At 46.6% G+C, this 22573-nt stretch overlaps 3 protein-coding genes and 1 long non-coding RNA gene across 4 annotated transcripts in view; 1 reads left to right on the forward strand and 3 right to left on the reverse strand.

The window, feature by feature from the left end:
• The window catches only part of LOC149339388 (uncharacterized), a 33401-nt gene extending 11477 nt beyond the window's left edge, over positions 1-21924 (reverse strand). Inside the window, exons 1-2 of the mRNA XM_089550919.1 lie at positions 21586-21924; positions 14508-14833 (exon numbers count right to left, since the gene is read on the reverse strand). Of these exons, the coding sequence (XP_089407045.1) occupies positions 14508-14833; positions 21586-21924 (665 nt within the window). The remainder of the gene's footprint in view (positions 1-14507; positions 14834-21585) is intronic.
• LOC149339389 (uncharacterized) lies at positions 88-10708 on the forward strand. Its single transcript, XR_016283513.1, has 2 exons — positions 88-2028; positions 7546-10708. It is a non-coding gene; the product is annotated as an uncharacterized LOC149339389 (long non-coding RNA).
• On the reverse strand, positions 4444-5788 carry LOC149339390 (uncharacterized). Its single transcript, XM_089550007.1, is given in 2 exon segments — positions 4444-5002; positions 5777-5788. Coding segments are annotated over 2 exon segments (501 nt in total). The 3' UTR covers positions 4444-4513.
• On the reverse strand, positions 5861-6613 carry LOC149339391 (uncharacterized). Its single transcript, XM_089550008.1, has one exon. It carries the CDS (start codon positions 6611-6613, stop codon positions 5861-5863), a length of 753 nt encoding a protein of 250 aa, XP_089406134.1.
• Positions 21925-22573: the final 649 nt, after the last annotated feature.

The following is a 22573-nucleotide window of genomic DNA, read 5'->3' on the forward strand; positions in this document are numbered from 1 at the left end:
AATTTTCAAACCTATCTGTCTGCAGTGCCTCATGAGCTCCTCAAATATTTGCCGCAAGTCTCCAAAGTTACTCAACAAGGTAATGTCATTAGCAAACTAGAGGTTGCCGAGGTACTCCCCACTAATTTGTATACCTCATTCTTTTCAGTTTATTGCCCTGAGCACATATTGGAATTCGGGAGTGAATAAGGTTTGGGAAGTGCACCTCCATGCGTGATACGTAACAATTTTCTGAAGAATTGTGGCAGTGTGGTTATGCGTGCATATGATTGCAAGCATTTTCAATCAGCCAAGTGCTCTTTTATAACTTATGAAGTTCATATACAAGGGTTATACTAGTGCAACATTTCTTCTATCCCTGAATGTCGTGAACATGATGTATGGGTGACACTAATACGCAAAGATACATGCTGCACTCCACAACCTCAAGAGGAACTCAAGCAGGTTAGCAAATTTGTTCAAGAAAATTCCATGCACAGCTATACTTAATATGTCAAAACCAGTAAATAAGATGGCAGCTAGTGCATTAATTTACTGATTCTTGGTAACGTTTCCTGGTTATAATTTGAAATAGTCATCGTCTTGTCTATCCAGCGCGCCCATTTTCCTCACGGCACTGCTATCATGTGGTAAATCGCCCTAAAAGAGGAAGGAAGGAGTAAACTTTATCCATAAAAAGGAATAACAATAAAATATTTCTTGCACCCTAGGAGGGCCCCTGAAAGTTGAGGAGCCCTTTGGAAGAGCGAGATGGGTTCAGGAAGGGCCCAGATGACCATCCTGACATTGCTGTTATGTGGTGATGTCCATTTGGCAGGCGTGTATACATAGTCGCAAATTTTCCTGCAGAAGGCTGCGCAAGGCTGCAAAATGTTCCACTACCTACATGGTTCTGCTGGCGGCATATCATTTGAGCGACATATGCACACTGAACGAAATTTAATGCTCTCATTATCTGCTATTCGTGTGCTCAGTCATTTCGTTTCTCATGCCTGACAGGCTTCCTGGTCTTTGAATATGGATGGGTCCTGTGCAGCTTGCTTTCTCAACTCTTACTTTCCACACTCAACATATACTAATCATAAGTACAGAGTTACACGTTCTTTTCCAGTGCATGAAAGCACCACAGAGTTCAGGCAAAGCAGTAGCAGTACGTGCTGCACAACGGGCGCGAGAAGCGAACATTTCAGCTGTGTGATGCCTAGAAAAAGCAAGTAATTTAAAATACGTTGTACAGTGTTTCAAATCATCAGAGAGAGTTGACAACATCACTTCATTAACTATCTTCACCGACCTCATGCCCCATGGAAAGCCCTGGAAAACAAATCTAAGTACGACATATGTTATTGCAGGCAGGTCTGCACAGCACAGGCACCCGCAGGTGTAGTTTCCCTTGATTTTGAGCTCGCGCAAAACAGCGCGTCGTTGTCCACATCGGATTTATATTGTTGCTTATGCGACCAGCAAAAGGTGGAAATTTTGGTATCTTTCCACCGCCGGAGCTCGTGCTGCCAAGACACGCACTTTGCCGATGAGGTAGCTAACAATGCGCAGAGCTGCTTGAGAAAAAAAAAAGTTGAACGTCGACGATCGACACAGTGGTTGTAAAAGAAAGCTGCGACTTGTCTTCGTCCTTCGTTTTATCACTTGATCACGCACGCACGCGCACATACACACAAACACACGACCAGACACGACATACCTCCTAGTCCCGCGTGAAGCGAAACCAAAACTTCCACGACAGTTCACGAACGCTAGGCAGCGCTACAGTCGCCGGAAGTGACGTCACTATGTTTATTTGTTTGCAAAGATGGCGTTTTTTGAGCTCGGTGGTGACAAGTGGACCAGAGTTTTTTCTGCGCTGTGAGCGTATGTCCTCCTTACCTTATTCGGTCCTCGTTGTTTTGCACAGTTTAAAAATGAACAAAGTGCACCAGCCAGCCTGCCAGAAGACATTGGTTTGCAAACAAATGCCGTTCTAAATATGTGATGCCAAGGATCTATGCAAGCAGTGCCGTTGGATGCTGGGTACGCCTTTTCTTGCAGTTTGTCAATTAGCTAGTAGTGTGTAATATTGGAACATTTGCTCGGTTGCTTGCCGTTCGAGGTGATACTAGGGTTGCAAGTATTTTTAGGGACCACAGTGGCACTGTTGCGAAAGCCGGGGCGTAATGTTGGCTGAGTTACAGCAAGCAGTTATGTGAAGTCACGGCTGCGAAAGTTTACTGCATAAACATTTCACAGAGCACTTGCGATCGCGAAACACCCTCCAGCCTTGGGGACTAGCGTTGTCAAATGGTGTACATGGAACTTGTTTACAAACTTGTTTTGTGAAGGCTGGCCAAGTGGAAGCGCATTTATTACATGCAGTTTAACGAAGTAGCTGTAAAGGACCTTATAGTGTGAAAACATGCTTTCGTTTTGCGACCGCACCCTTTATTGTGACGCGCTGTTCACAACAGCAACCGCTCTGAACTATCGGTTTGTGTGTTCACTAAGCGAGAGGCTCGGGATTGTGAAACTTGATTCCGAGATCAGTGGGCTGTTTTGTGCAATCTGTAACAAGTAACCACGCCGGCCGTTTGAGAGCACTGTGGTGAATTTGCGGTCGTCATGTCGGCCCTACGTTAGGCACTCCTTTTAAGCGGAGACGGTGGCACGTTTTTTTTTTTTGTATTTGATGATTTCATAGGTATGTGATTCATGTGTTGCGCAGGCGTCATCATAAGATGAGACAAGAGTGTTTAAATTAAGTCCGGGACACTTTTTAATATGCTCACATGGAATGGTGGAATTGAAGACAACAGTGAACAAAATAAATAAGTGCTGGCTTCCCACAGTGAGATGCTTTCATGATAACTTTTTATGTTTCTTGGAATGACCTTGACTAACTCCAATCACAAATTATTTCACAGCTACTTCAAAAGCATCTGAATTAGGTGAAACATTGTAGAACGCCCAGAAATTCGCCAGAACGCCCAGAACGCATTGTAGAAATTCCAGAATAGTCCGGACAGATAGTGATCGAACATTTCAAAACAGCTTTTTAAAGTCATCAGCAAATGCCACACACAGTTGACTAACATCATTGCTCATAAGATACAAAACTACTCTTAGTGAGACCCCTCGATGAAACCATATGGAGGAATTAGCAGTTTTGGAGAGTTGTTTATGCACACTGCTCCTACACTTAGTGAGGCAGCACCTCTGCCATTTAGCAAGTGCACAAGAAACACCAAGTAAACATTTTACGCAAAAGCAATCGTAGTTACACAGCCAAATCCTCTCAATCTGTCAACTACAGGAAAATGTGGTAACAGTGGCTTCGATTGTACATATGATATAGAGCCGTGCAGCTGTCATAGATCCCACTTGAAGGGCAAATAGCCGTGTTTGTGTTTCCGAGCAGGCTTAAAGCTGAGGCAATGCACAAAATGTAGAAGAAAGCCTCAAAGCAAAGTTCACCTTACAGTGTTCAACAAAACTTGGCCATGCGATGGGTAGTAAAACTTTACAGTATGAAGGAGGGGAAAGGTGAAAAGTTTAGACTGGCAGCTGCAAGGTTGCAAGTTAACCAGTGCAACTTCAGCACTGTAACGGAAGACCTGCTGCTTGATTGTGTCATGGCCAGCGGGGAAGTGGTTAAATCAGAGAGGTGGTCGCTGAAGGCTGTCTTAAGGATCTTGAAAACACCGTGTGTCTTTAAAAAGAAACTGGCAAAGCAGTGCAAAAAACCAAAGATATGTTGCAGTGTACAAAAGCCTGTGATGCATTGGAGTGCACCATAGAGTCAGGAAAAATGCCAAGGAAAGACAAACATGCACAAGAACACCCAGCAGAATTGCAGACTCAGAGCTGTGGTCACCTTTGGAGTGTTAGAGAGCTATGCTACTCTTTTCAAGCAGAAAAGAGCATAGCTATGACCAAACAGTGCAGTTTGCAGCAGTCTGCCGGACTGTTAAAAGACGATCAAAAAATCAAGGCCCCACCGCGGTGGCTCAGTGGTTATGGCGCTCGGCTGCTGACCCAAAAGACGCGGGTGTGATCCCGGCCGCAGTGGCCGAATTTTGGATGGAGATGAAATTCTACAGGCCCGAGATGCGATGTCAGTGCACGTTAAAGAACCCCCAGGTGGTCGGAATTTCACTACGGCGTCCCTCATAGCCCGAGTCGCTTTGGGACTTTAAACCCTAATAAACCATACCAAACCAGAAAATCAAGAATTATGAGAACAGCACACATGAGAACTCACATCAGATTTTGAAATAGGAAGACTTCAGGATAAGGCCACTGTCAGGGGCACTATGCACCGTACTTTTACTGAATTATTCATGAGCATCAATCGTGTGGTGCAAAATTCCTTCTTAAAATGCATGCGTGTCCAGCTCGCAGCACAAACCTGACATCACAAGCAAGTGTGCACAGTGTTGCGTGCAGTACATGACACGCCCCTCAAAATCAAGTGTGTTATCAAGAATAGACATGTTGCATTTGATCTTCTCGAGAAATGTCCTCAGTGCAATTTTGCACTTCGGACATTTTCTAGCACATTACTCCGAAGGGAGTGGGGCCTTTTTTTTGGCCTCTTGGAACAGGGTTGACCTGGTGGGCGTCCAGCTGGCACCCTTTTGGAGCCCCTTGTCAACCCCGGCCGGCGTCTCGCAATACTGGTAGGCTGCACCCGGATTTGACGTCCCCGGTGCCTCCGTACTGCTGCAGTTGCCTTGAAGGCAAGCATAAGCCCAGCTGCGTCATTTCCATTGGGCACGCGGTCCAGCTCATGCCCAAGACACCGCAGGATTTCTAGATATGCAGGGTTGTGCTCATTCATGGCATGCAGGCGGCGCAGCTGGGACTCCAAGCTCCGGTACACATCTTCTCTTTCCTGCATGAAAGGTTGTGGAACTGAATGACTAGATTCTGTCCACTTTGAGCGTTTCGAATGTTCAAAGCTCTGTAGCTATCATCTACCCTGTGATGGAAGTTCTAGTTGCAGGCTGGGCTACAGCAGCTGAGGATTGCCATGTTGGTTTTCTTTCTTTTTATATATTAGCATTCTCATTATTTGCATGCACACTTCTTTGAAATTAGCCGCCGCGGTGGCTCAATGGTTATGGTGTTTGGCTGCTGACCCGAAAGACGTTGGTTCAATTCCAGCTGCGGCAGTCAAATTTCGATGGAGGCGAAATTCTAAGAAGCCCGTGTGCTGTGCGATGTCAGTGCACATTAAAGAACCCCAGGTGGTCGAAATTTCCGGAGCCCTTCACTACGACGTCCCTCATAGCCTGAGTTGATTCGGGACATTAAATCCTCATAAACTAAACTAAACTTGTCTGAAATTGTTACAAGTAGCCAATTATGACCGTGGCACCCTATTGCTATCTTTGCAGTAAGCTCTGAGCTGAATCAGAATATTCATTTGCTGGACATGAAACTTCACTGTAGCAAGGCATACCTCTTCATGCATATGCGGTAAAGACCTGGTTAGTGGAACAATCTGAGTTTAACATTCTTGATATATAGGTCCGTTGCAAATGTTCCCAGCATTTACAGACAAAACTGTGGCTCATTTATTCATTCTTGCCTGGTATAGCCTTTCATCTGAATGGAAAGCTGCAGACTTGAATGTGCAACTAACATCGGCAAGGTAATATGTATCGCACAGAATTCTAGAATTTGTATTTCTACACTAGTGTTACTTTCAGCATGAACTCTAAAAAGTGTCTTTTCTACAAGTTTGCAAAGATCAACCAGAAAAAATGTTTGTTGTCTTTACCTGCACTGGCATTGCTGAGGAAAGAAGGATTTAGGATGAGAAGGAAATTTACAGGGAATATGCACCTGGGCAAGCTGGGGTTGATCACAGTCTTGCGCAGTAGGTGACAGTCGTCTTGCATGTGGCTTGCTTCACAAGCCTGTGGGTTTTTGTAACTGCAGCTTGCCTGGTCGGGCTCTTCTTGAGGCTGCTCTCCTTCCAGGAAGGGCATAAATAAATCCAGAGGGGGCACTTGTTGCCTAAGGCCAGCTTGCCCAATTGATGCCGGTCTCCTGTGTTCAGGGGCGGAGCATTGGGAAACAATCCCCCAAAAGTTTCATGGACAAGCGCCTGGTGCTTGCAAAAAGCACCTTGTTTTCCTGCTGCGCAGCTGCACATTCCAAAATCTGCTGACACTTCATATATTGTGTCTTGGCGTGTGGCACTGGGCACTGCATAGAGGTTGTGTCCTGTTAGTCGTATGGTGTCAGCAGCTCCTGATGGCATCCGGGAAAGGAGCCATTTGTAAGCCAGGTGATGACTGGCAACACGGCTGTTAGCATGGCGGAGGATGCGGCTCTCGAAGTATCTCTCCCACACCACGGCCACTGCATCCACTAGTGCAACGGCGTTGAAGGCCTCTGCTCTGCTGAGCACGATGTCTTTTAGGATACGGATGGTGGCCTCAGAGAAATTATTTGTGTTGTGCCCCCGTGTGGTGATGTTTGCACGAAAAAGGAGCACCCACTCCTCTTCCCTTTTGAGGAATGCCTTCACCCGTTCTACGTAGCCCTGGTGGGATTCAGGCCCAAGCCTGGCTTTCGCAGCTTCCAGCTTCTCTTCTGTGTCAGCATACATGACCTATAGTTGGAGTTTGGAATCCTTTAGTGAGAAATGTGCCAGTGCCTTTCACATACACATATGCACATTTACGCTGTGCCTGTAATTTCGCACAGTCCCCCTCTTTAAAAAAGAACTACATTTGGACAAAACTTGCTCCTGGAATGTTGACATTAGTTGCCGTCTCTGGCCCTTGCCAACATGGTTGTGGGCAGCTGTCAGCCAGCGCCACTCTGCCTGGGCCACATGAAAATGGCACAGAAGCTGCCTGGCTGTAGGCCATGTTTCCTGCAGTGCAGCCTTCTCTGCACTGGAGTTGTCTGTCATAAATACGTGTGGTGCCTGCAGCGAGAACAATAGCCGATTTCAGCACGCCTATCAAGCCAAGAACAATTGATAGCTTTTAGTGTTTGTTCTTCACGTGACCTGCAAGGATTCATCCTTGGATCTTTGTTTTTTGATTAACAATATTGTGGCTAGCTTTCTTCTAGAAATCTGACTTTACATCATCTGTTGCCAAACATTTGCACATAGTGTGAATCCTGGCGGATATCCGCTGCTTTCAGAGGACTGTTGTAATGAGGATCACAGACAAGAAAATTCTGCCGCAGTTTAAAGCAGTTCAAATAATATCACTATGCAGAAGTGACAGCGTATGCATACTCTGGACCCTGGCTTACTAGTAGGGGTTGGACTTTTCGGTTGAAACCAAAAAAAAAATAAAGAAAAAGGTCAGTATCCATGGCATGGATGCCATGGCTAGCTTGCTGTTAAGTAGAAATAACCCAATCTGCTTGTCGATGGAACTGCATAACCAGGCCTGGGGTTAGGTCCGATATCGGTGACCAGAACCGACAGTGCACTTCCTCACCAGAGCAGGATTTGGCCGCCCTGGTGTAGTACTTGGTCAAAACCTCCTGTATTAATACACTAGTTAACCCTGTCTCCAGCGGCAGCTCAGCAACTGACCAAGGCAGCAGCCAGGCCTGTGACACAACAGAGGGTGCCAAGAATCTCTTGCTCTGGACAGACCGCCGCTGGAAACTGAACCTGGTGACTGTTAACTCTAGCCTTATCCAGTGAGGCTAGTCTTGCAAAGCTTTTTGAGGAACTAGCAGGCATTAAATGAGATGTCGTGGGGCATAGCGAGGTTAGGACAGATAAGGCATATACAGTCCTAAAAGAGGGCACATACTATGCTATCGTGGATTAGTGGAGATAGCAGAACTAGGTGTGGAGTTCCTTATCAGTCAGAATATAGCTGGCAACATAGAGGAATTTATATTATTAACAAGAGGGTGGCAGCTATCGTAAATAACCTTAAGTGCTAACTGAAGGTGGTACAAACGTATGCACCCGCATTTAGCCATGATGACCAGATCACTGAAAGCTGCTATGAAAACGAGGAATCTGCAGAGAACGAAATAAAAACACACTGCAGTGTACTGATAGCTGACTTCAATGCCAAGGTAGGAAAGGAGACCAGGCAGTAGGCGACTATGGTATAGGCTCTAGGAACAGCAGGGGGGAGTTACGAGTAGAGTTTGCAGAGAGGAATAATTTACGGATCATATTCCTTCTGAAATGAAATAGACTTCATACTGTGCGCTCATCCTGGTATCGTGCAGGATGTGGAAGTTCTCAGAAAGGTGCGTTGTAGCGGCCACAGGATGGTAAGGTCTCGATTTAGCCTATGCTTGAAGGGATGGGAAAAAACAGTGAGACGGAAGCCCATTAACGCGTTAGCGGTAAGAGGGAAAGTAAAGGTCTCACTGCAGAACAGATATTCGGCTGTAACCAAGGGCGACGACCTTAATGTTCAGGCATTGGACGATAGTCTCACATCTATCATTACGTAGTGTTCAGTAGAAGTAGAAGGTAGGATGGTAGACTGCTTACTGCCAAGCTCTCTGAGGAGACGGAATATTTGATTCAGAAACGCTGAAGCATGAAAGCCTCTAACCACAGGTACGGAATAGAATCAATACGGAATAGCTAATCAATAAGTGCAAGGTAACCATCATAAGGAATTTTAATATGGAGAGAATTGAGTGTGCTCTGAAGAACGCAAGTAGCCAGTAATGTGAACATTTCAGCATTTTTGCTTTTATACTGTAGGCCCAAAAAGTTACGTATGCTTTCTTTCTAGTCTGTACAACAATTTTTTTACCTTTAGAGAAATGGCTGTTCGCATGTTTGTATGACCATTGGAATTTTACAGGAACTGATATCATTCCCTTTCGTGCCGCAGACATGTTAGTAAACTGCAACATTCTGTTCCCCTCTATTCTTCACTCAAACTTGAGCCGTAACTGCACCCTCACTGAGTGCATATGGCGAAGTTATGGGTTTTGTCTAGCACAGTGTTGAAATATCGTTCTTACATTTTTCATTATGGGGTGCTTTCGTGAACAATATGGCAGCCTAGAATTGCATCTCTAACACTGACCTACAACCTCTTGCAATGCTTGGCAGACAACCACATTTTATGGTGATGAAGTAATGGGGAAGGAAACATGAAGGCATATTTTCTTGAAGTTAGCTTCTGCAATGCACAAATTAAAGGCAGTGTTATTGTTTTTCCTACTTACGGCCTGACCTCCGAAGCAGAAAGGATGAGTGTCTTTTAGAAGTTGAAATGCAGCCATCTAGCCTTCTGTGCTCTGCTCATTGTGAAGTAGCACCGCTATTGGCACAGCACCAGCCATTGTTGCCACCAGCACCACCGTGGTTACTTTTGACAAAGACTGTACCTAGAAAACGGCCACGAAAGTACAGTGCGCGGGTGGAGGGCAGTGCGAAATGCGTAGGAGGAGGAGGTAGAAGAGGAAAGGCAGGGAGGTTAACCAAAGAATAATCGGTTTGCTACCCTACACGGGGGGAAGGGAATAAAAAGAAAGAGAAAGGAGGGTAACAGAAAATTGAAGTCACAGGGAAAGTCAGCGTTCGTTGAAGTCACAGCCTGTCATGCAGGCCAGAAGTTAGCAAGAAGCCGAGCAGTGCCCGTTCCCCCTTTTGTCGGGGCAATCATGAAATAAGATACCACGTAGTACACTGATTTGCTTAACATTTCCTGGTGATAAAATGAGTCATGGTCTTGTCATTCTGACGTGCCCACTTTCCTCACGACACTGCTGCCATGCGGTGAATCTACCCTACAAGGGTGCATGCATTATGTGGTGAAGTCCACCTGGTAGGCGTGTAGTTGCGAATTTCTCTGGAAAACAGTGCGCAAGACTGCAGAACATTCTACTGCTTGCATAATCCGACTGGCGACATATCATTTGATCGACATATGCGTACTAAACTTAACGCTTTCCAGTTTTCAGCTCATTCGTGCGTTCAGTCGTTTCTTTTCGCACTGCATGTCAGGCATTCTTCGAAAATGAAGTCTTGTGCAGCTAGCTTCTCAACTATTATTACCTTAGTGATACTTGTTGGGTATGTTAAGATCGGCGAACACAGGCCTGGGAGGAATTCCAGTAAGACGTGAGTCATGCAACAAAGGTGCGGCGGAGAACAGCGGCGACGGCGGCGGCGTCAGGTGGCCAAGTCTGCCCACGGGTCGCCGGACGGAGTGACGCCGTGAAAGGTCACGCTGTTGATTTTACTTGAAAGGCGACTGCTACATTGACTGAGGTCCTGCGTTTCGGACATCAGGCGGGGGCGTACAAGGCCCCTCATTCACCTGCTGGGAAACGCAGCGCACTTACTTTCCCAGGGGGCACCGATCTCAACACAGTGCTGAATCGACACGACAGCCTTCGATTACGTGTCTTTCCGAACCCTGTCCACCGGCTGGGAAACGGCGTGGCCTTCCTTTCCCACGGAGGTGCTGCACCTGCCAATTCGACACGACAGTGTTCGAGGTCTGCTGGCTTTCCCCTTTCCCATCGACCGAGCTGCGGGAGAGTTCAGCACCGCCCCTTGACGTGGGTGGTACCGCCAGCGCCCACAACTGTCCACCTGACTGGAGAACGTTTTCCGAACTTTATTCCCTAGTCAGAGATCTCGGGAATACGAAGGGCATTTAATGGGGTGTTGTTTTGTAACCACCACACTCCCATCTCGTCTGTAAATATGTACAATAAACCTTATGTACAGTTTCCTCCATATCGGAGTTCGACATCGTTCTTCGGAGCTGGGACCTGCGGGGCTGAACGAGTCAGTCAACTCCAGGACCCCTCCGTCTCCAACAGGTGGCTAGTTGGTGCATGTTTCCAGAAAAAGGGTTCAACATGTGCATGTTATAAAAACAGGGTTACACGTTCATTTTCATTGTGCTAAAGCACTACAGAGTTCAGGCGCTGACTGAAGGCAGCAAAAAACTAAATAGTAGCACATGCTGCACAACGGGCGCTATAGGAGCAAATATCAGACGCGTGATGCCCGGAAAAAACAAGCTAACTACTTTAACAGCGTTTATATTCATCAAAGAGAGTTGACAACATCTCGCTTGACTATCGGCGCCGACCTCATGCCCCCTAGAAAGCCTGCGGAAAAGAAAAGGTATGTACAGTCGCCGTTAAAAGTAAATGGAAGGCGACTTTGTCAAAAAAATTAATTTCTTTAAATCTAAAGCATAATGGTCCATGTTTGTTGGTGGACAGTGCAATTCGCGCAACCACAATTAGTCTGCACATATGTATTCAAGGATGCATGAATTAAGGGGGGGGGGGGGGGGCGTAATTATTAAATTTTTCGTTAATATTGCCTTCCATTTACTTTTGACGGCACCTGTACGTATCACTGCATCCACTGGTATACGTTGCACGGACACCAGCGGATGTGGTTTTCCACTGTGCTGAGCCTGAGCTCGCTCGAGCTGCACGCAAAAAGAGAAAAAAGCTGTGCAATGACGTCGCGCCCACGCCTGCGTAAAGAGAACAACAAACAAAAAAAACGCGACGAGAACCCAGGCAGTGCGTTTGAATCGAGTACAAAGCGCCGCGTTGCACGCAAAGAGGAAAAAAAAAAGCTGGGCGCACCCTCGCGCAACGACAAAAACAAAAAATGCGACGAGGGCCGAGGCAGTGCGCGTGAATCGAGTCCCTGCATGAAACCAAAACCGAAACTTCTCTAGAGTTGCTTTGCAAACGCTAGGCGCCGCCAGCGCTGCTTCAGCCGACGGAAGTGGCGTGATGTCACGTGATCGCACTCCTGGGCGTCGTCTGCTCGAGTGCGTCTACGGGATATGGTTTGGCAATACGCGTCCCGGACTAGGGACCCGATCAGCCTTCCCTTCAACTAAGGCATTGTGGCTTTAATAAACGTTTTCATCATCATCATCTAGGGTCGTTGCCCAAACAGCGGTGTATTTTTAACTAGCAGTGTACTACGTGTACGCCAGGTGTCTCATATAAAGAACACTCAAGTGGCAAACATATGGCACGTAGTACATGAGGTTGTCTTGCTACTGATTGTTGTGTCAAAGCACTTTGCGTGTCTCGCGAATAGTTGTCCCTCTTTGCCAAACTAAGGTGTTACCACCTGCATCTGAGCCGCCTCCTCCTCCTCCTCTTTATCATAAACATCCTTTTCCATTCATCATCGGCTAACGTGCCTGCCTTGATTCGTAGATCACACTGTCATGAGAACTGGAACAAGAGATCGCCACTGTAACATTGTTTTCACCACATCTATGGTGTGTTTACGGTGAAGCCCACTTTTTTTTGCAAGCTTGTTCTGCAACATTGCAGACATGACGCCCACAAAAACCATCTTTCACGCTTTGAGAAGCGGAAGACAGGATATAGAGAAGATATACGAGGTCTACCGAAAATGCATACCTTTGTTAATGTAATCAGGATGGGGTTAAGGAGGAGAAGAGAGGAAAGAAAAACAGGTATAGGATTGTATTAGTAATAAAAAAAAAAGTGATATGGTGCTTGCATGGCGTCCGTACAGCTTGTCTGAATAAAATTGTCACACAAGTTGTCAATTTACGAGTCACGCGTGCGATGAGAAAACATACACGGGTAAATACAACAGCTGGTTCAAATATCTCAATAATACTACAGAATAAAGAACGCTCACCAGAGCATTGTTTGACTTGCTGGCACTAACAGCAATAGCGAAAACACTCTTTTAAATGCTATTTTCCAGTTAACGAGAAAATGTGCTCGTAAATATTGCGCTTAGATTCATACTGTCTGCCATGAAAATGAGGTTGAAGTACGGGTTATTTTCGGGCTGCTTTTGTCTGAGTCAGTTGGTACATAGCCGGAATTGCCAGCTGAGGGAACGGCCCGGATAGGAAGAGCCCCTAGGACATCTTAGTCCTGGGCACCTTCCCCGCCCGTCCTTTCCTTCAGTCACTTTCGCCAATCCTTTGCACTGTGCTTTACGGAAAATATTAATAAGACCGATAACCCATGCACCCCAATGCTTTTGTCAATAATATAGCGGGTGATTTTTTAACGCTCACAAATTTTTATTCTGAAACCTGCTATAGATACGTCGCTGCCGTCTGTGCAGGTGGATTCTACAACAAGGCGGATATCATTTGTACGTGATAGATCAATAAGCAGACGATTTATTAGCCAAAATTTACTAATCAACCTTTTTGTTTCTGATTCTAAGGGGTGATGTTTAAGCGCGAAATTGAAGGCCTTCTATATAGGTGATGAGCCCAATTTTTATTTTTTAAATCGATCGGCAATGTGGTTCGAAATATCGAACGTCAAAAATACGCATTTGTAGACTCTGAGTTGGCTTTTTCGTATTGCATATTTACTAAGTGGCGTGGCTGCGCATGATATTGTCGCCGAAATCTAGTTAATTTCTTCTACATCATCAAAGACACAAACGCTGTCTGTATACTATGCATAAAAAATGCGAGCCACGCAATTTTATAAATGTGCAAAGCGGGAAAGCTAACTCAAAGATCTTCCTTTTTTTTAAATTTATATATTTCGAATCCCATTACCACAATGTAGGGTGTCTAGGGCGTAGTCAGGTTACCACGTGTGTCACCTTTAGCCTTCTTCACTTAGACAATCGTATTTTGTCTAAAGTTCAATGAACTCGAACATTGCCGATTAAGAGAACTTTTAAACTGGGTTTTGTTTAGGGGTTGACAGTTTTCAGATTGCGCTCGATAACCTTGCCCCCTAAAATCACTAATAACAAAGTTGATTAGGTAAAATTATTGGTTTATTGAGGTTTAACGTCCCGAAGCAACTCAGGCTATGACGGACGCCGTAGTGAAGGGCTCCGGAGATTAGGTAATATTAGTTAATTAATAATCAAATAATTCAGCTCTATCTTGTGCATATGTTCGCCTTGCTGCACAATCCACCTGCACAAACCGCACCGACCTATATCCCACAGTTTTTAAAATAAAGATCTGTAAACATTAAAAAAAAATTACCGGGTATGCGCCACAGGAGTTTCTGAGTTGGCATTCGGACGCCCTGAGAACTATGCCGCAACAATAGACATTTTGATGTGCTTTAAAGAACCTCAGGTTGCAAAAATCAATCCTAAGTCCTCCACTTACGGGCTTATATTGTGGCCGGCATCTCGGCTGTGACGTGTAAAAGCGAGTGATTTTTATCTCGCTTTGTGAAGTGTAGTTCACTATGCACATGTGGAGTTAAAGAAATAAAACCGATTGAATATAACGGACGTAACAAAACCTCACAGCAGTATATAATTTATACTTTCTTTGCTTTTGCCTCGTGCTTATCAATGGTCGAAAGTCGTTTTAGAAAAACGCCGCAGTTTGGATGAAAATATTGTAAAATTGTTAACGAACTTCGTGAAGTTCGTGAATGTCGTGAAGTTCTTGACATTTCAGGTTCATCTCATTTCGCGCAAGTTTCTTCCACTCGTCCGGAAGACGTCTGTGCTCAGCAGGCGCTCAAATTTTGGGGGGTTTTGGCGCTGGAACTATTATGCCTGCACTTACTGGAACATGAGGCGCCACAGGTTCGGCGCTGGTCGGGGCAGCATGGACCTCTTGAGGGAGGTCAGCGTCGTATCCCTCACAGCGACCACCTCGAGGTTGGTGAGCGGAGCGAGCCAGTCGTCGTCCACGTAATCGACATGCGACGAAGTGACGCCAATGACTCGCAGACTCCTGGGCAGCATGTGGAAGTCCCTGGTCAGGTTCACCGAAGTCATGTCCGATATCGCCAGCACGCGCAGCGTGTGCAGTTCCTTCAGCACGGCCCAGGACTCGGGAAGGGTGCTGTCGTCGCTGAAGGTGATCTCGGTGAGTGTGTCTTCGAAGCCCTGCGTACGTGTCCATCAATTAAAGCGGCATCACAAGTGTGACCACCGTATTGAAAGCAAGGGTGAGGACAGTCAGAGTAAAGAGTCCCCGTGCACTCTTCCCGCCCGATGTTTACTCCGTCTAAATTGCATCTGGAGTCAACAGCTGTCTTAATTCACTCTTCATTTGGAATGGAGTCAGTGACCTCTCGTGCGATGCCTGGCAGACAAACGGAGTTTCTCGATATTTATATTCTCTTGAACTTGCACATACAGGGTGTTTCGCTAACACTTTACACAATTTTTGAAAATAGGCTTTTTGAGTGAGAAGAATGATCTTTTCGGCATAGCATTGTCACCGGTGAAGTACAGTCTTTGTCAAAAGTAACCAGGCTGCATGGTTTGCTCCTAGCTTCTAAAGTGGAGCCCTTGTGACTTTCCTAAAGAGCAAAAGTTGTTGGAAGGTAAGAAGACCCCCAGTCCTTACCTTTAATGGCCATTTCAGCTTCCGGGAAGCTGTAAGGGCTCCACTGTACGAGCTAGAAGCAAACCATGCAGCCTGGTTACTTTTGACAAAGACTTTACATCAGAATACAGCTTAGGCGTGCTAACTAGCAGGTTGATTAACTAATTATGAGTATTTAACTTTTTAAAGATTACCTTTAGGGTCCTTTATTACTCAGAGACGTGTAGCCCATCGTAATTAGTATCTATATTAGTGTTAGAGTTTCGAAAACGCGGTTACCGTCAGCGCAGTGGCCCAACAAATTTTTACCTACATCGCGCCAAAATACATGCGCTTTCGAATGAATGAATGAATGAATGAATGAATGAATGAATGAATGAATGAATGAATGAATGAATGAATGAATGAATGAATGAATGAAAACTTTATTGCACTACAAGGGTTATTTTCGAAGCGTAGGTGGAGCCCTCAGTCCAGGACCCCAGCGGCCTTTGCAGTCTTGCTCTTTCGAGAAGCTTGCAGGCAAAGAAACCTCTCCAGTGCCCCCAATTCGTCGAAATAGTTAATCAGCCTGCTAGTTAGCACGCCTTTAGCTGTACTCTGATGTACTTCAGCGCTGACAATGCTATGCCGAAAAGATCGCTCTTCTCACTCAAAAAGCCTATTTTAAAAAATTGTGTAAAGTCTTGAGTGAAACGTCTTTAAATGCCTTGTATATGCACACTACTGTAGCGTGAGCTACATTGCCCAGAGTCACGCCGTTTTGCGTGCTCTTGCACGACCATACTGCGCATGCGCGAGCAGCAAGTGACGTCACTACGCACAGCCGGCGTACCTCGCCGCGCGCGCTCGCCGCCTTTTCCTTAACGGAGTGTAAAACGTTGACACGCCAACGCCAATGAACACAATGAACGCCGACGGCCAATGGCTTCAGCGCCGCGTTTCTGGCACAACCTTGTCAATGCCTGCAGCTCACATCTCTCTCTCTCATTACCCCACGTACCTATAAGCGCGATTCAGGCGTCCACTGTCCCAGGGAGCCAGTTGTTGTGTTTTTTTTTATTTTGCATTGAATATGGAAGGTAAAAAAAAAAATTTTCTACCCCGGCATCTGCTATCGCTGCTGGAAGCACCTGAGCTGGGGCTGCGGAAATAAAGGATAGCAGGCAGTGTAGAAGTGAAAATAAATAGGGGAAGGGATAGTAGAAAGGACAGTGGGAGGAGTACACTGACAATAAATCTATTTACATATATACATGATAAATATAAATATGTACAGGTCGCACGCGCGTGAAGGTCTGGTAGAACAGTTATGCGCATTTCCTTTCCTTAAAATGATCGGAGTTTAAAACGTGGTCAACGCCAATGAACACAACGAACGCCGACGGCTTATGGCATCAGCGCCGCGTTTCTGTCACAACGTTGTCAATGCCAACGCATGCAGAGCACACCTGTCGCTACCGACACAGCTTAAAGCACGATTGAGGTGTCCACTGCACCTAGAGGGCAGTTATGCGCCTTCCCTCTGGTGGTTCAGGTGTCCACCGAGATGTGGACACCTCGCCCTCACTTCATGCTACGTATATCCTGGCATAGCAGAGCTAAGCCTCTGCCAATTTTTTTTTTTCGAAAACTTCGCAACAGTTGCTCAATCTGCCGATTTCATGTCATGAATTCAATGTATGCTGGATGACTCGAATACACACAAAGAGAAGTTTATTGTGTACCGTCAGAGCGCCCCCCCCCCCCCCCCCCCCCCCCCCACTTGGAAGGAGTTGATACAAATAAAAATCTCTGCCTCTCCCGTAACCGAGAGTAGAGTAAGCATGAAATGTTTACGGGCCTAATGTCATCTCGGTGGACACCCAAACCGCACCGTACAGGAAGGGAGGAACGCCACCACCCGTTCAGCGCGATGCCTTGCCATTTGAACGCAAGGTTTTTTGAGGAAAGGAAATGGCGCAGCAATTCTCTGCCATCTCGGTGGACACCCGAACCGCACCGTAATGGAAGGGGGGAACGCCACCACCCGTTTGGCGCGATGCCTTGCCCTTTGAACGCAGCGCTTCTCCCCCGGGCCCCTGTGCGCCTGCGCGGCTTTGCTTCGATGCGCGAAGCCCCTAAGAGATCACGTATGACAACGAAGTGTATCGTGGAATTTATGTGCTTTTTGCACGCGTTATTAGAAATCGAAAATTATAATTCCGTGCATTATCAAACGCACAGCGACTGATATCTTGATAAACATTGAGAAGGCAATGGCAGCAGTTATTTTTTGTGACTCCTTTGGAGACCAACCGGCGCTTGCATGCCGGTCGCGTAGGAGGGCTTAGAGAGTCTCGTTAAATCTCGTTAAGTCTCGTACGGTGCCCGGATGTTCTCGTTTCAGAGCCCGGATGACTGGAATTCAGTGCCCGGATGATGGCTTTCGGTCTCGGCGTGACGTCACCACACTGCCGACAACGGGGGCTAAAAGCATTTCATGCTTAAAAACTGCAAGACACAGATAGGCACTGCAGATACACAAATCTGGCCTATACACTATATCGGGCCTATACACAATATGCAGGGTAGCACGCAACGGCGAACAACAACGCAAAGCTGCTAAAAACAAAACAAAAAAAATTACCGACGATTACGTTACTTCCTAATGCAAAATTTGAGCGCAGCAAATAAGCTGTTTCACCTTTTCGATAGATTGAGGCAAAGAAATCGAGCAACACATGTATGCGCTATCACAGAATTTTTTTTTTTTATTTTTCACACGTATTCCTTTAACAAAGACTCCACTAACAGTTCTTGACAGTCATGAAGGAAGCTTTGTGGTCGGAGAAATAGACTGATATATGTTCGACTTGGTACACCAATGCTTGATTCGCAAAGACGAGATCTATACAAGTGCCTCGCGAGGTTGTCAGCCGTGGGACGCGTTACGAGCGAGAGGAACGGGATGTTCTCCCGCATAGGTGTTAGGAAATTGCTGTTTGTCTTTATGTCAACATTAAAGTCCCCCACTACTAACATCGGTGTGGATCGATGGACGGTTAATGCGAGTTGCAGGAAGTGCACGACGTCTTTCGTGAGTGCGGTAGGGGCGAAGTAGGCAGCTACTACCAGCAAGCCGTTGGGCAACTTTGCGGCGCACAGTTCGCCAACTTCATGTGACGTGCCAAACATTTCGACTGGTATTGCAGAGAGAGCTGTGCGCAAGTAGATAGCGACTCCCGCCGCTCTGTTGTGGTCTCTGCGAGCACCACAGCAGTATAGGAAATGTATGATTTCGAGAGGCTCTTCGGGATCCATCCAGGTTTCAGCAAAGCAAAGTACAGAGGAATGGCGCAGAATGTGATCGTGGTGTACGTCCTTGGCATGTGCGGCAAGGGAGCGTACGTTAAGAATGTGGTTGTGAATGATGAATCAAGTGCTGCCAGCGAATGACGCGTCCATTGGCTGTCTGCGTGTGTTACTGATGTGTGGTTAACATGTTAAGCTTCGTCTGTAAGAGTGGAACGCGACAGCGTCTTGCAACGCTGCCAGGGAGTCCACAGAACGCCATCGCCAATTCGGCTGTACGCCTTGCTGGACGGTAAATTTATTTTTTCAGGAAAGGAAATGTATCTCTCTCGCATATCTGGGTGGACACCTGCACCTCGCCGTAAGGGAAAGGGGGAAGATGGGAGTGAACGAAGACGCCGTATTAGCTAGACGCACCTTTGTTCATTCCAAACCATTCAGCTGGCATTGCGGAGTGGCTAGCGTGCTCGTATCGCACTCCGGAGACCCTGGTTCGATTCCCCAACTCGACCAATTTCGTTCTCGGTTTTATTGATTTATGCGGTCTAACTAGAAAGGTTAATTAGGCTATTTCATATTTATATTCTTGTATTTCTATCCATCGTGTTCTGTCATTAACCTGTCAATTGTTGGAACTGTCTAGGATGTTCGACACAACGTATAAGAAACGAGCAACGTCTTACTGAGTGGGGAAGTACGTGGTGGTGGTGGAGGGAACGCGGCTTCGTACTTATCTGTTTTTTTTTTTCAGCAGCGTCTCCTTCCGCGGACGCTGTTGTCGCTGCGGCGCGCGTCTTTCTTTTCTTCTGACCTCTTCATTCTCCTCTATATTAACTAGGCTAATTGATTAATTAAGCAATTAACTAAACTCAGTCCAACTTAGTTGCAGCATCACTATACGATCCCTTTGATTGGTTGCATGGTTACTAGCCAAAGTACAATTGGCCCCATTTGAAATTCGCGCACTGTGACGTCACGAGCATTTCGACCAATTGAAAAGCGTGACATTGGGGGCGGAGCTGGTTACGAGGCCGACGACGACGCGAAACCCAGGAACGGACGCCAAAGAGCTGCGCTCTAAAACGGAACGCAGCACTCAAAGGCGCAGTTCATGCGGCCTTACACAAAAAATGAACAAAGTAATACATCAAAAGGCACTGAAAGGTGGCTAATATTGCAAGGCTGGCACTCCCAGCCTGCCTACACCCACAACAAAGAATAGCTCTCTACTTTGCAAATGCTCTGCAGTACAGCGACGGAACTAATCTACAAGCTATTTCTCGCACTCACAACTGCATCTGGGTAGTGAGGCAACGAAAGAGATAAAAAATTAGGGGCGATCAACTGGATTAATGGGGGGGGGGGGGGGGGGGGGGACTGCGATAGCATTTCACTCCTCTATTCCAGTTTTTATTCTATTCTAATTCTGCTTCTATTCCAAATCTGATTCTATTCTGATTCTTTTTTTTTTCTATTAATTTTGCTGCGTCCGTCTTATTCATCATCCATATGAGCTCAGTCATTCTTAGTTCGGTGTCTCCATCCTCCCCTCTACAAGTGGAGGGGAGAGAGGAGTACGGTTGGCAGGTTGCAGGTACGTCGGATGGCAGGTGTGACCACCTGGCAGGTGGTCGCCGGGTTTTCGTTCAAACGAGGCTTATATGCTATCGCATAATAGACATGTGCACCTATTCTCGACATTTTTCTGCGTGGAAGTATCGTTCCCAAGTCGGCATAACTTCACATTCGTGTGTTGATTGAGCGAATTTGGGAGGAGCTTCTGTCCAGCTCCGACCCGCAAGAACAGCTTGCGCTGGTTAAGCGGGCCGAGGAGGCAGCAAGAACCAATGGGATCCTGTACCTAGGAACACCACCTGCCGCTCAAGACGCCAACCCCTAAACCCCGTCCCATTTTGCGGAATACAGTTTTGTACTAATACTACTATGAAGAAACAGCCGAGTACACATACCAGATACAATGGCTGAAGAGAAATGCTGCGGCTAGAAGCTCGTACAAGCTCCCCAGTTGCCGATGAATATCACTAAGAAAGCCAAATTCTAGAGGCCCGTGTACTTTGCGATGTCAATGCACGTTAAAGAACCCCAGGTGGTCGAAATTTCCGGAGCCCTCCACTACGGCGTCTCTCATAGCCTGAGTCGCTTTGGAACGTTAAACCCCCATGAAACCAAACCAAAACCAAAACATTTCGCAACGTTACTGCAGTGCCATTAAGGTGTAAGAAAACTTTAAAAAATTAGGCGCGTAAAAACCTGGCGTTCAAGCCGTAAATGCATTTCTGCATTAAAAAAATTACGCGCGTGCTTAATTATAATTATACCGTAACACTGCGTTAGCATTACTGCTTCCCCTTGCTTTTGATTGCTTCTCTTCAAATTTTATTATATATTATTCTTATATTCATATATTATATTTTATTTGTCATTATAAAGTTTACAGAAGCATTTTTTTCTTTTTTGTTCGTCCCGTGGCAGCCATATCTTACGGCCTCTCCCTCCTCTCCCTTACGAGTGACGAGCGTGGTTTCTCTCTCTCTCTACATTGCAGCCTACCAATGATGGCAGGTGGGCTCTTCCGTGTACCAACAGTGGATGGTGATTGCAGGTTAAAGGGAAACTGCATAGGTTTTAGAAGTCAACGAGCTTAAGAGGGTCGAATGTGTGAAACTTGCAGGTAAAGCACGCTAAGTCTTTTTGGGCTAGCACTTGAAATAGTGAGGTAATCGCTGATTAAAATCCGGACGCGCTTCAAGCTTCTCCGCAGCGCACAACGCCAAGTGGGGGGGGGCGCATGATGACGTCATCGAAGGTATCAGACATTTCCAACGCACAAACGCCTGCTCTGAAGGAAAAAACCAACGCCGCCGAAGGCGAACACTGCAGAGAGTTGTTTGGCAGCGTCTAACGCGTCAGGGCAGGGTGTGGCTGACGACAGCGGTAATTTGAAATCATACCTTCCGTGACGTCACGCTTAGTTTTCCTGCTCATACTATACCTGGAAGGGGTGCTGCTCGGCCAGCGTGAATGTGTCCACCGTGACGTTGCTCAGCTCCAGTACGGACACCGTGAGGTGCGCGAAGGCGCTCGAGGGCAGGTGCTCCAGACGACTGTCCTTGAGCGTGAGCCGGATTGGCGCACCGGCCCGCAGTAGCTGGATCTCCTCCTCTAGCTCGGAGGCATTACTGAAGCCGAAGCACGTGTAGTCGTGGTCCGTGAAGTGGCGTGGGTAGCGGCACGTGGGCAGTGCCACAGCACACGCCAGCACCCACGCCACCACCAGCAGCGAGGGTGCATGCCGCAAGAGGTGCGGACCGCTTCCCTGGGTCCTCCGCATTTGTCTGCCGTCGATCACGCCTCGGAGAGCAAGAGCTTCTCGACGTTGGCCCCTGCAGTCTTGCAGAGCAACCGTTGTGACAAGCGCGCAAGTCAAGTGCCCGAGCGCCCCTCTGTGCGAGGAGGCATGGTACGATGCCTTTAAAGGGGTTGGCAGCGCTGGACTTTACTGCTCTTCCGACGTGTTAAGATAAGTTGCTGTGGAGTGTTTGTGAGGCTTCGCGGTGACTTTCTGTGGAAAAGTTGGCCCTGCGATTAGCTCCTGTGCTAACCTTTAAGGTCGTGGCAGATTCCGCTTCGTCATGGGCTTGGCTCTCGAACGATACGTAAAATTCTACTTGTTCACGTGCTCAGCAGTGAGGTTTCGCTCTGGAATTTCAAGCCGGATAGGAATCCAGAGAGAGAGAGAAAAAAAAAAGACCGAGACGTCTGGCGAAATAGAATGCATCTGTCGTATTACTGCTTGCAGGAGCGAAGAGGGACTGGACAGTGCAAGGAATCAGGCAGAGGAGACTATTTATTTATTTTATTTATTCATACTGTTAACCCTCTGTATGAGGGTCATTACAGGGAGGGAAACATATACAGATACAAGTGCAATTCTTTTCGCTGAAAAACACTCAAATACACAGACTTACAGATTTGCACAG

The sequence above is a fragment of the Amblyomma mixtum genome, chromosome 6, assembly GCF_055824585.1.
Source record: "Amblyomma mixtum isolate Tamu chromosome 6, ASM5582458v1, whole genome shotgun sequence".
Classification (NCBI taxonomy): Eukaryota; Metazoa; Arthropoda; class Arachnida; order Ixodida; family Ixodidae; genus Amblyomma; species Amblyomma mixtum.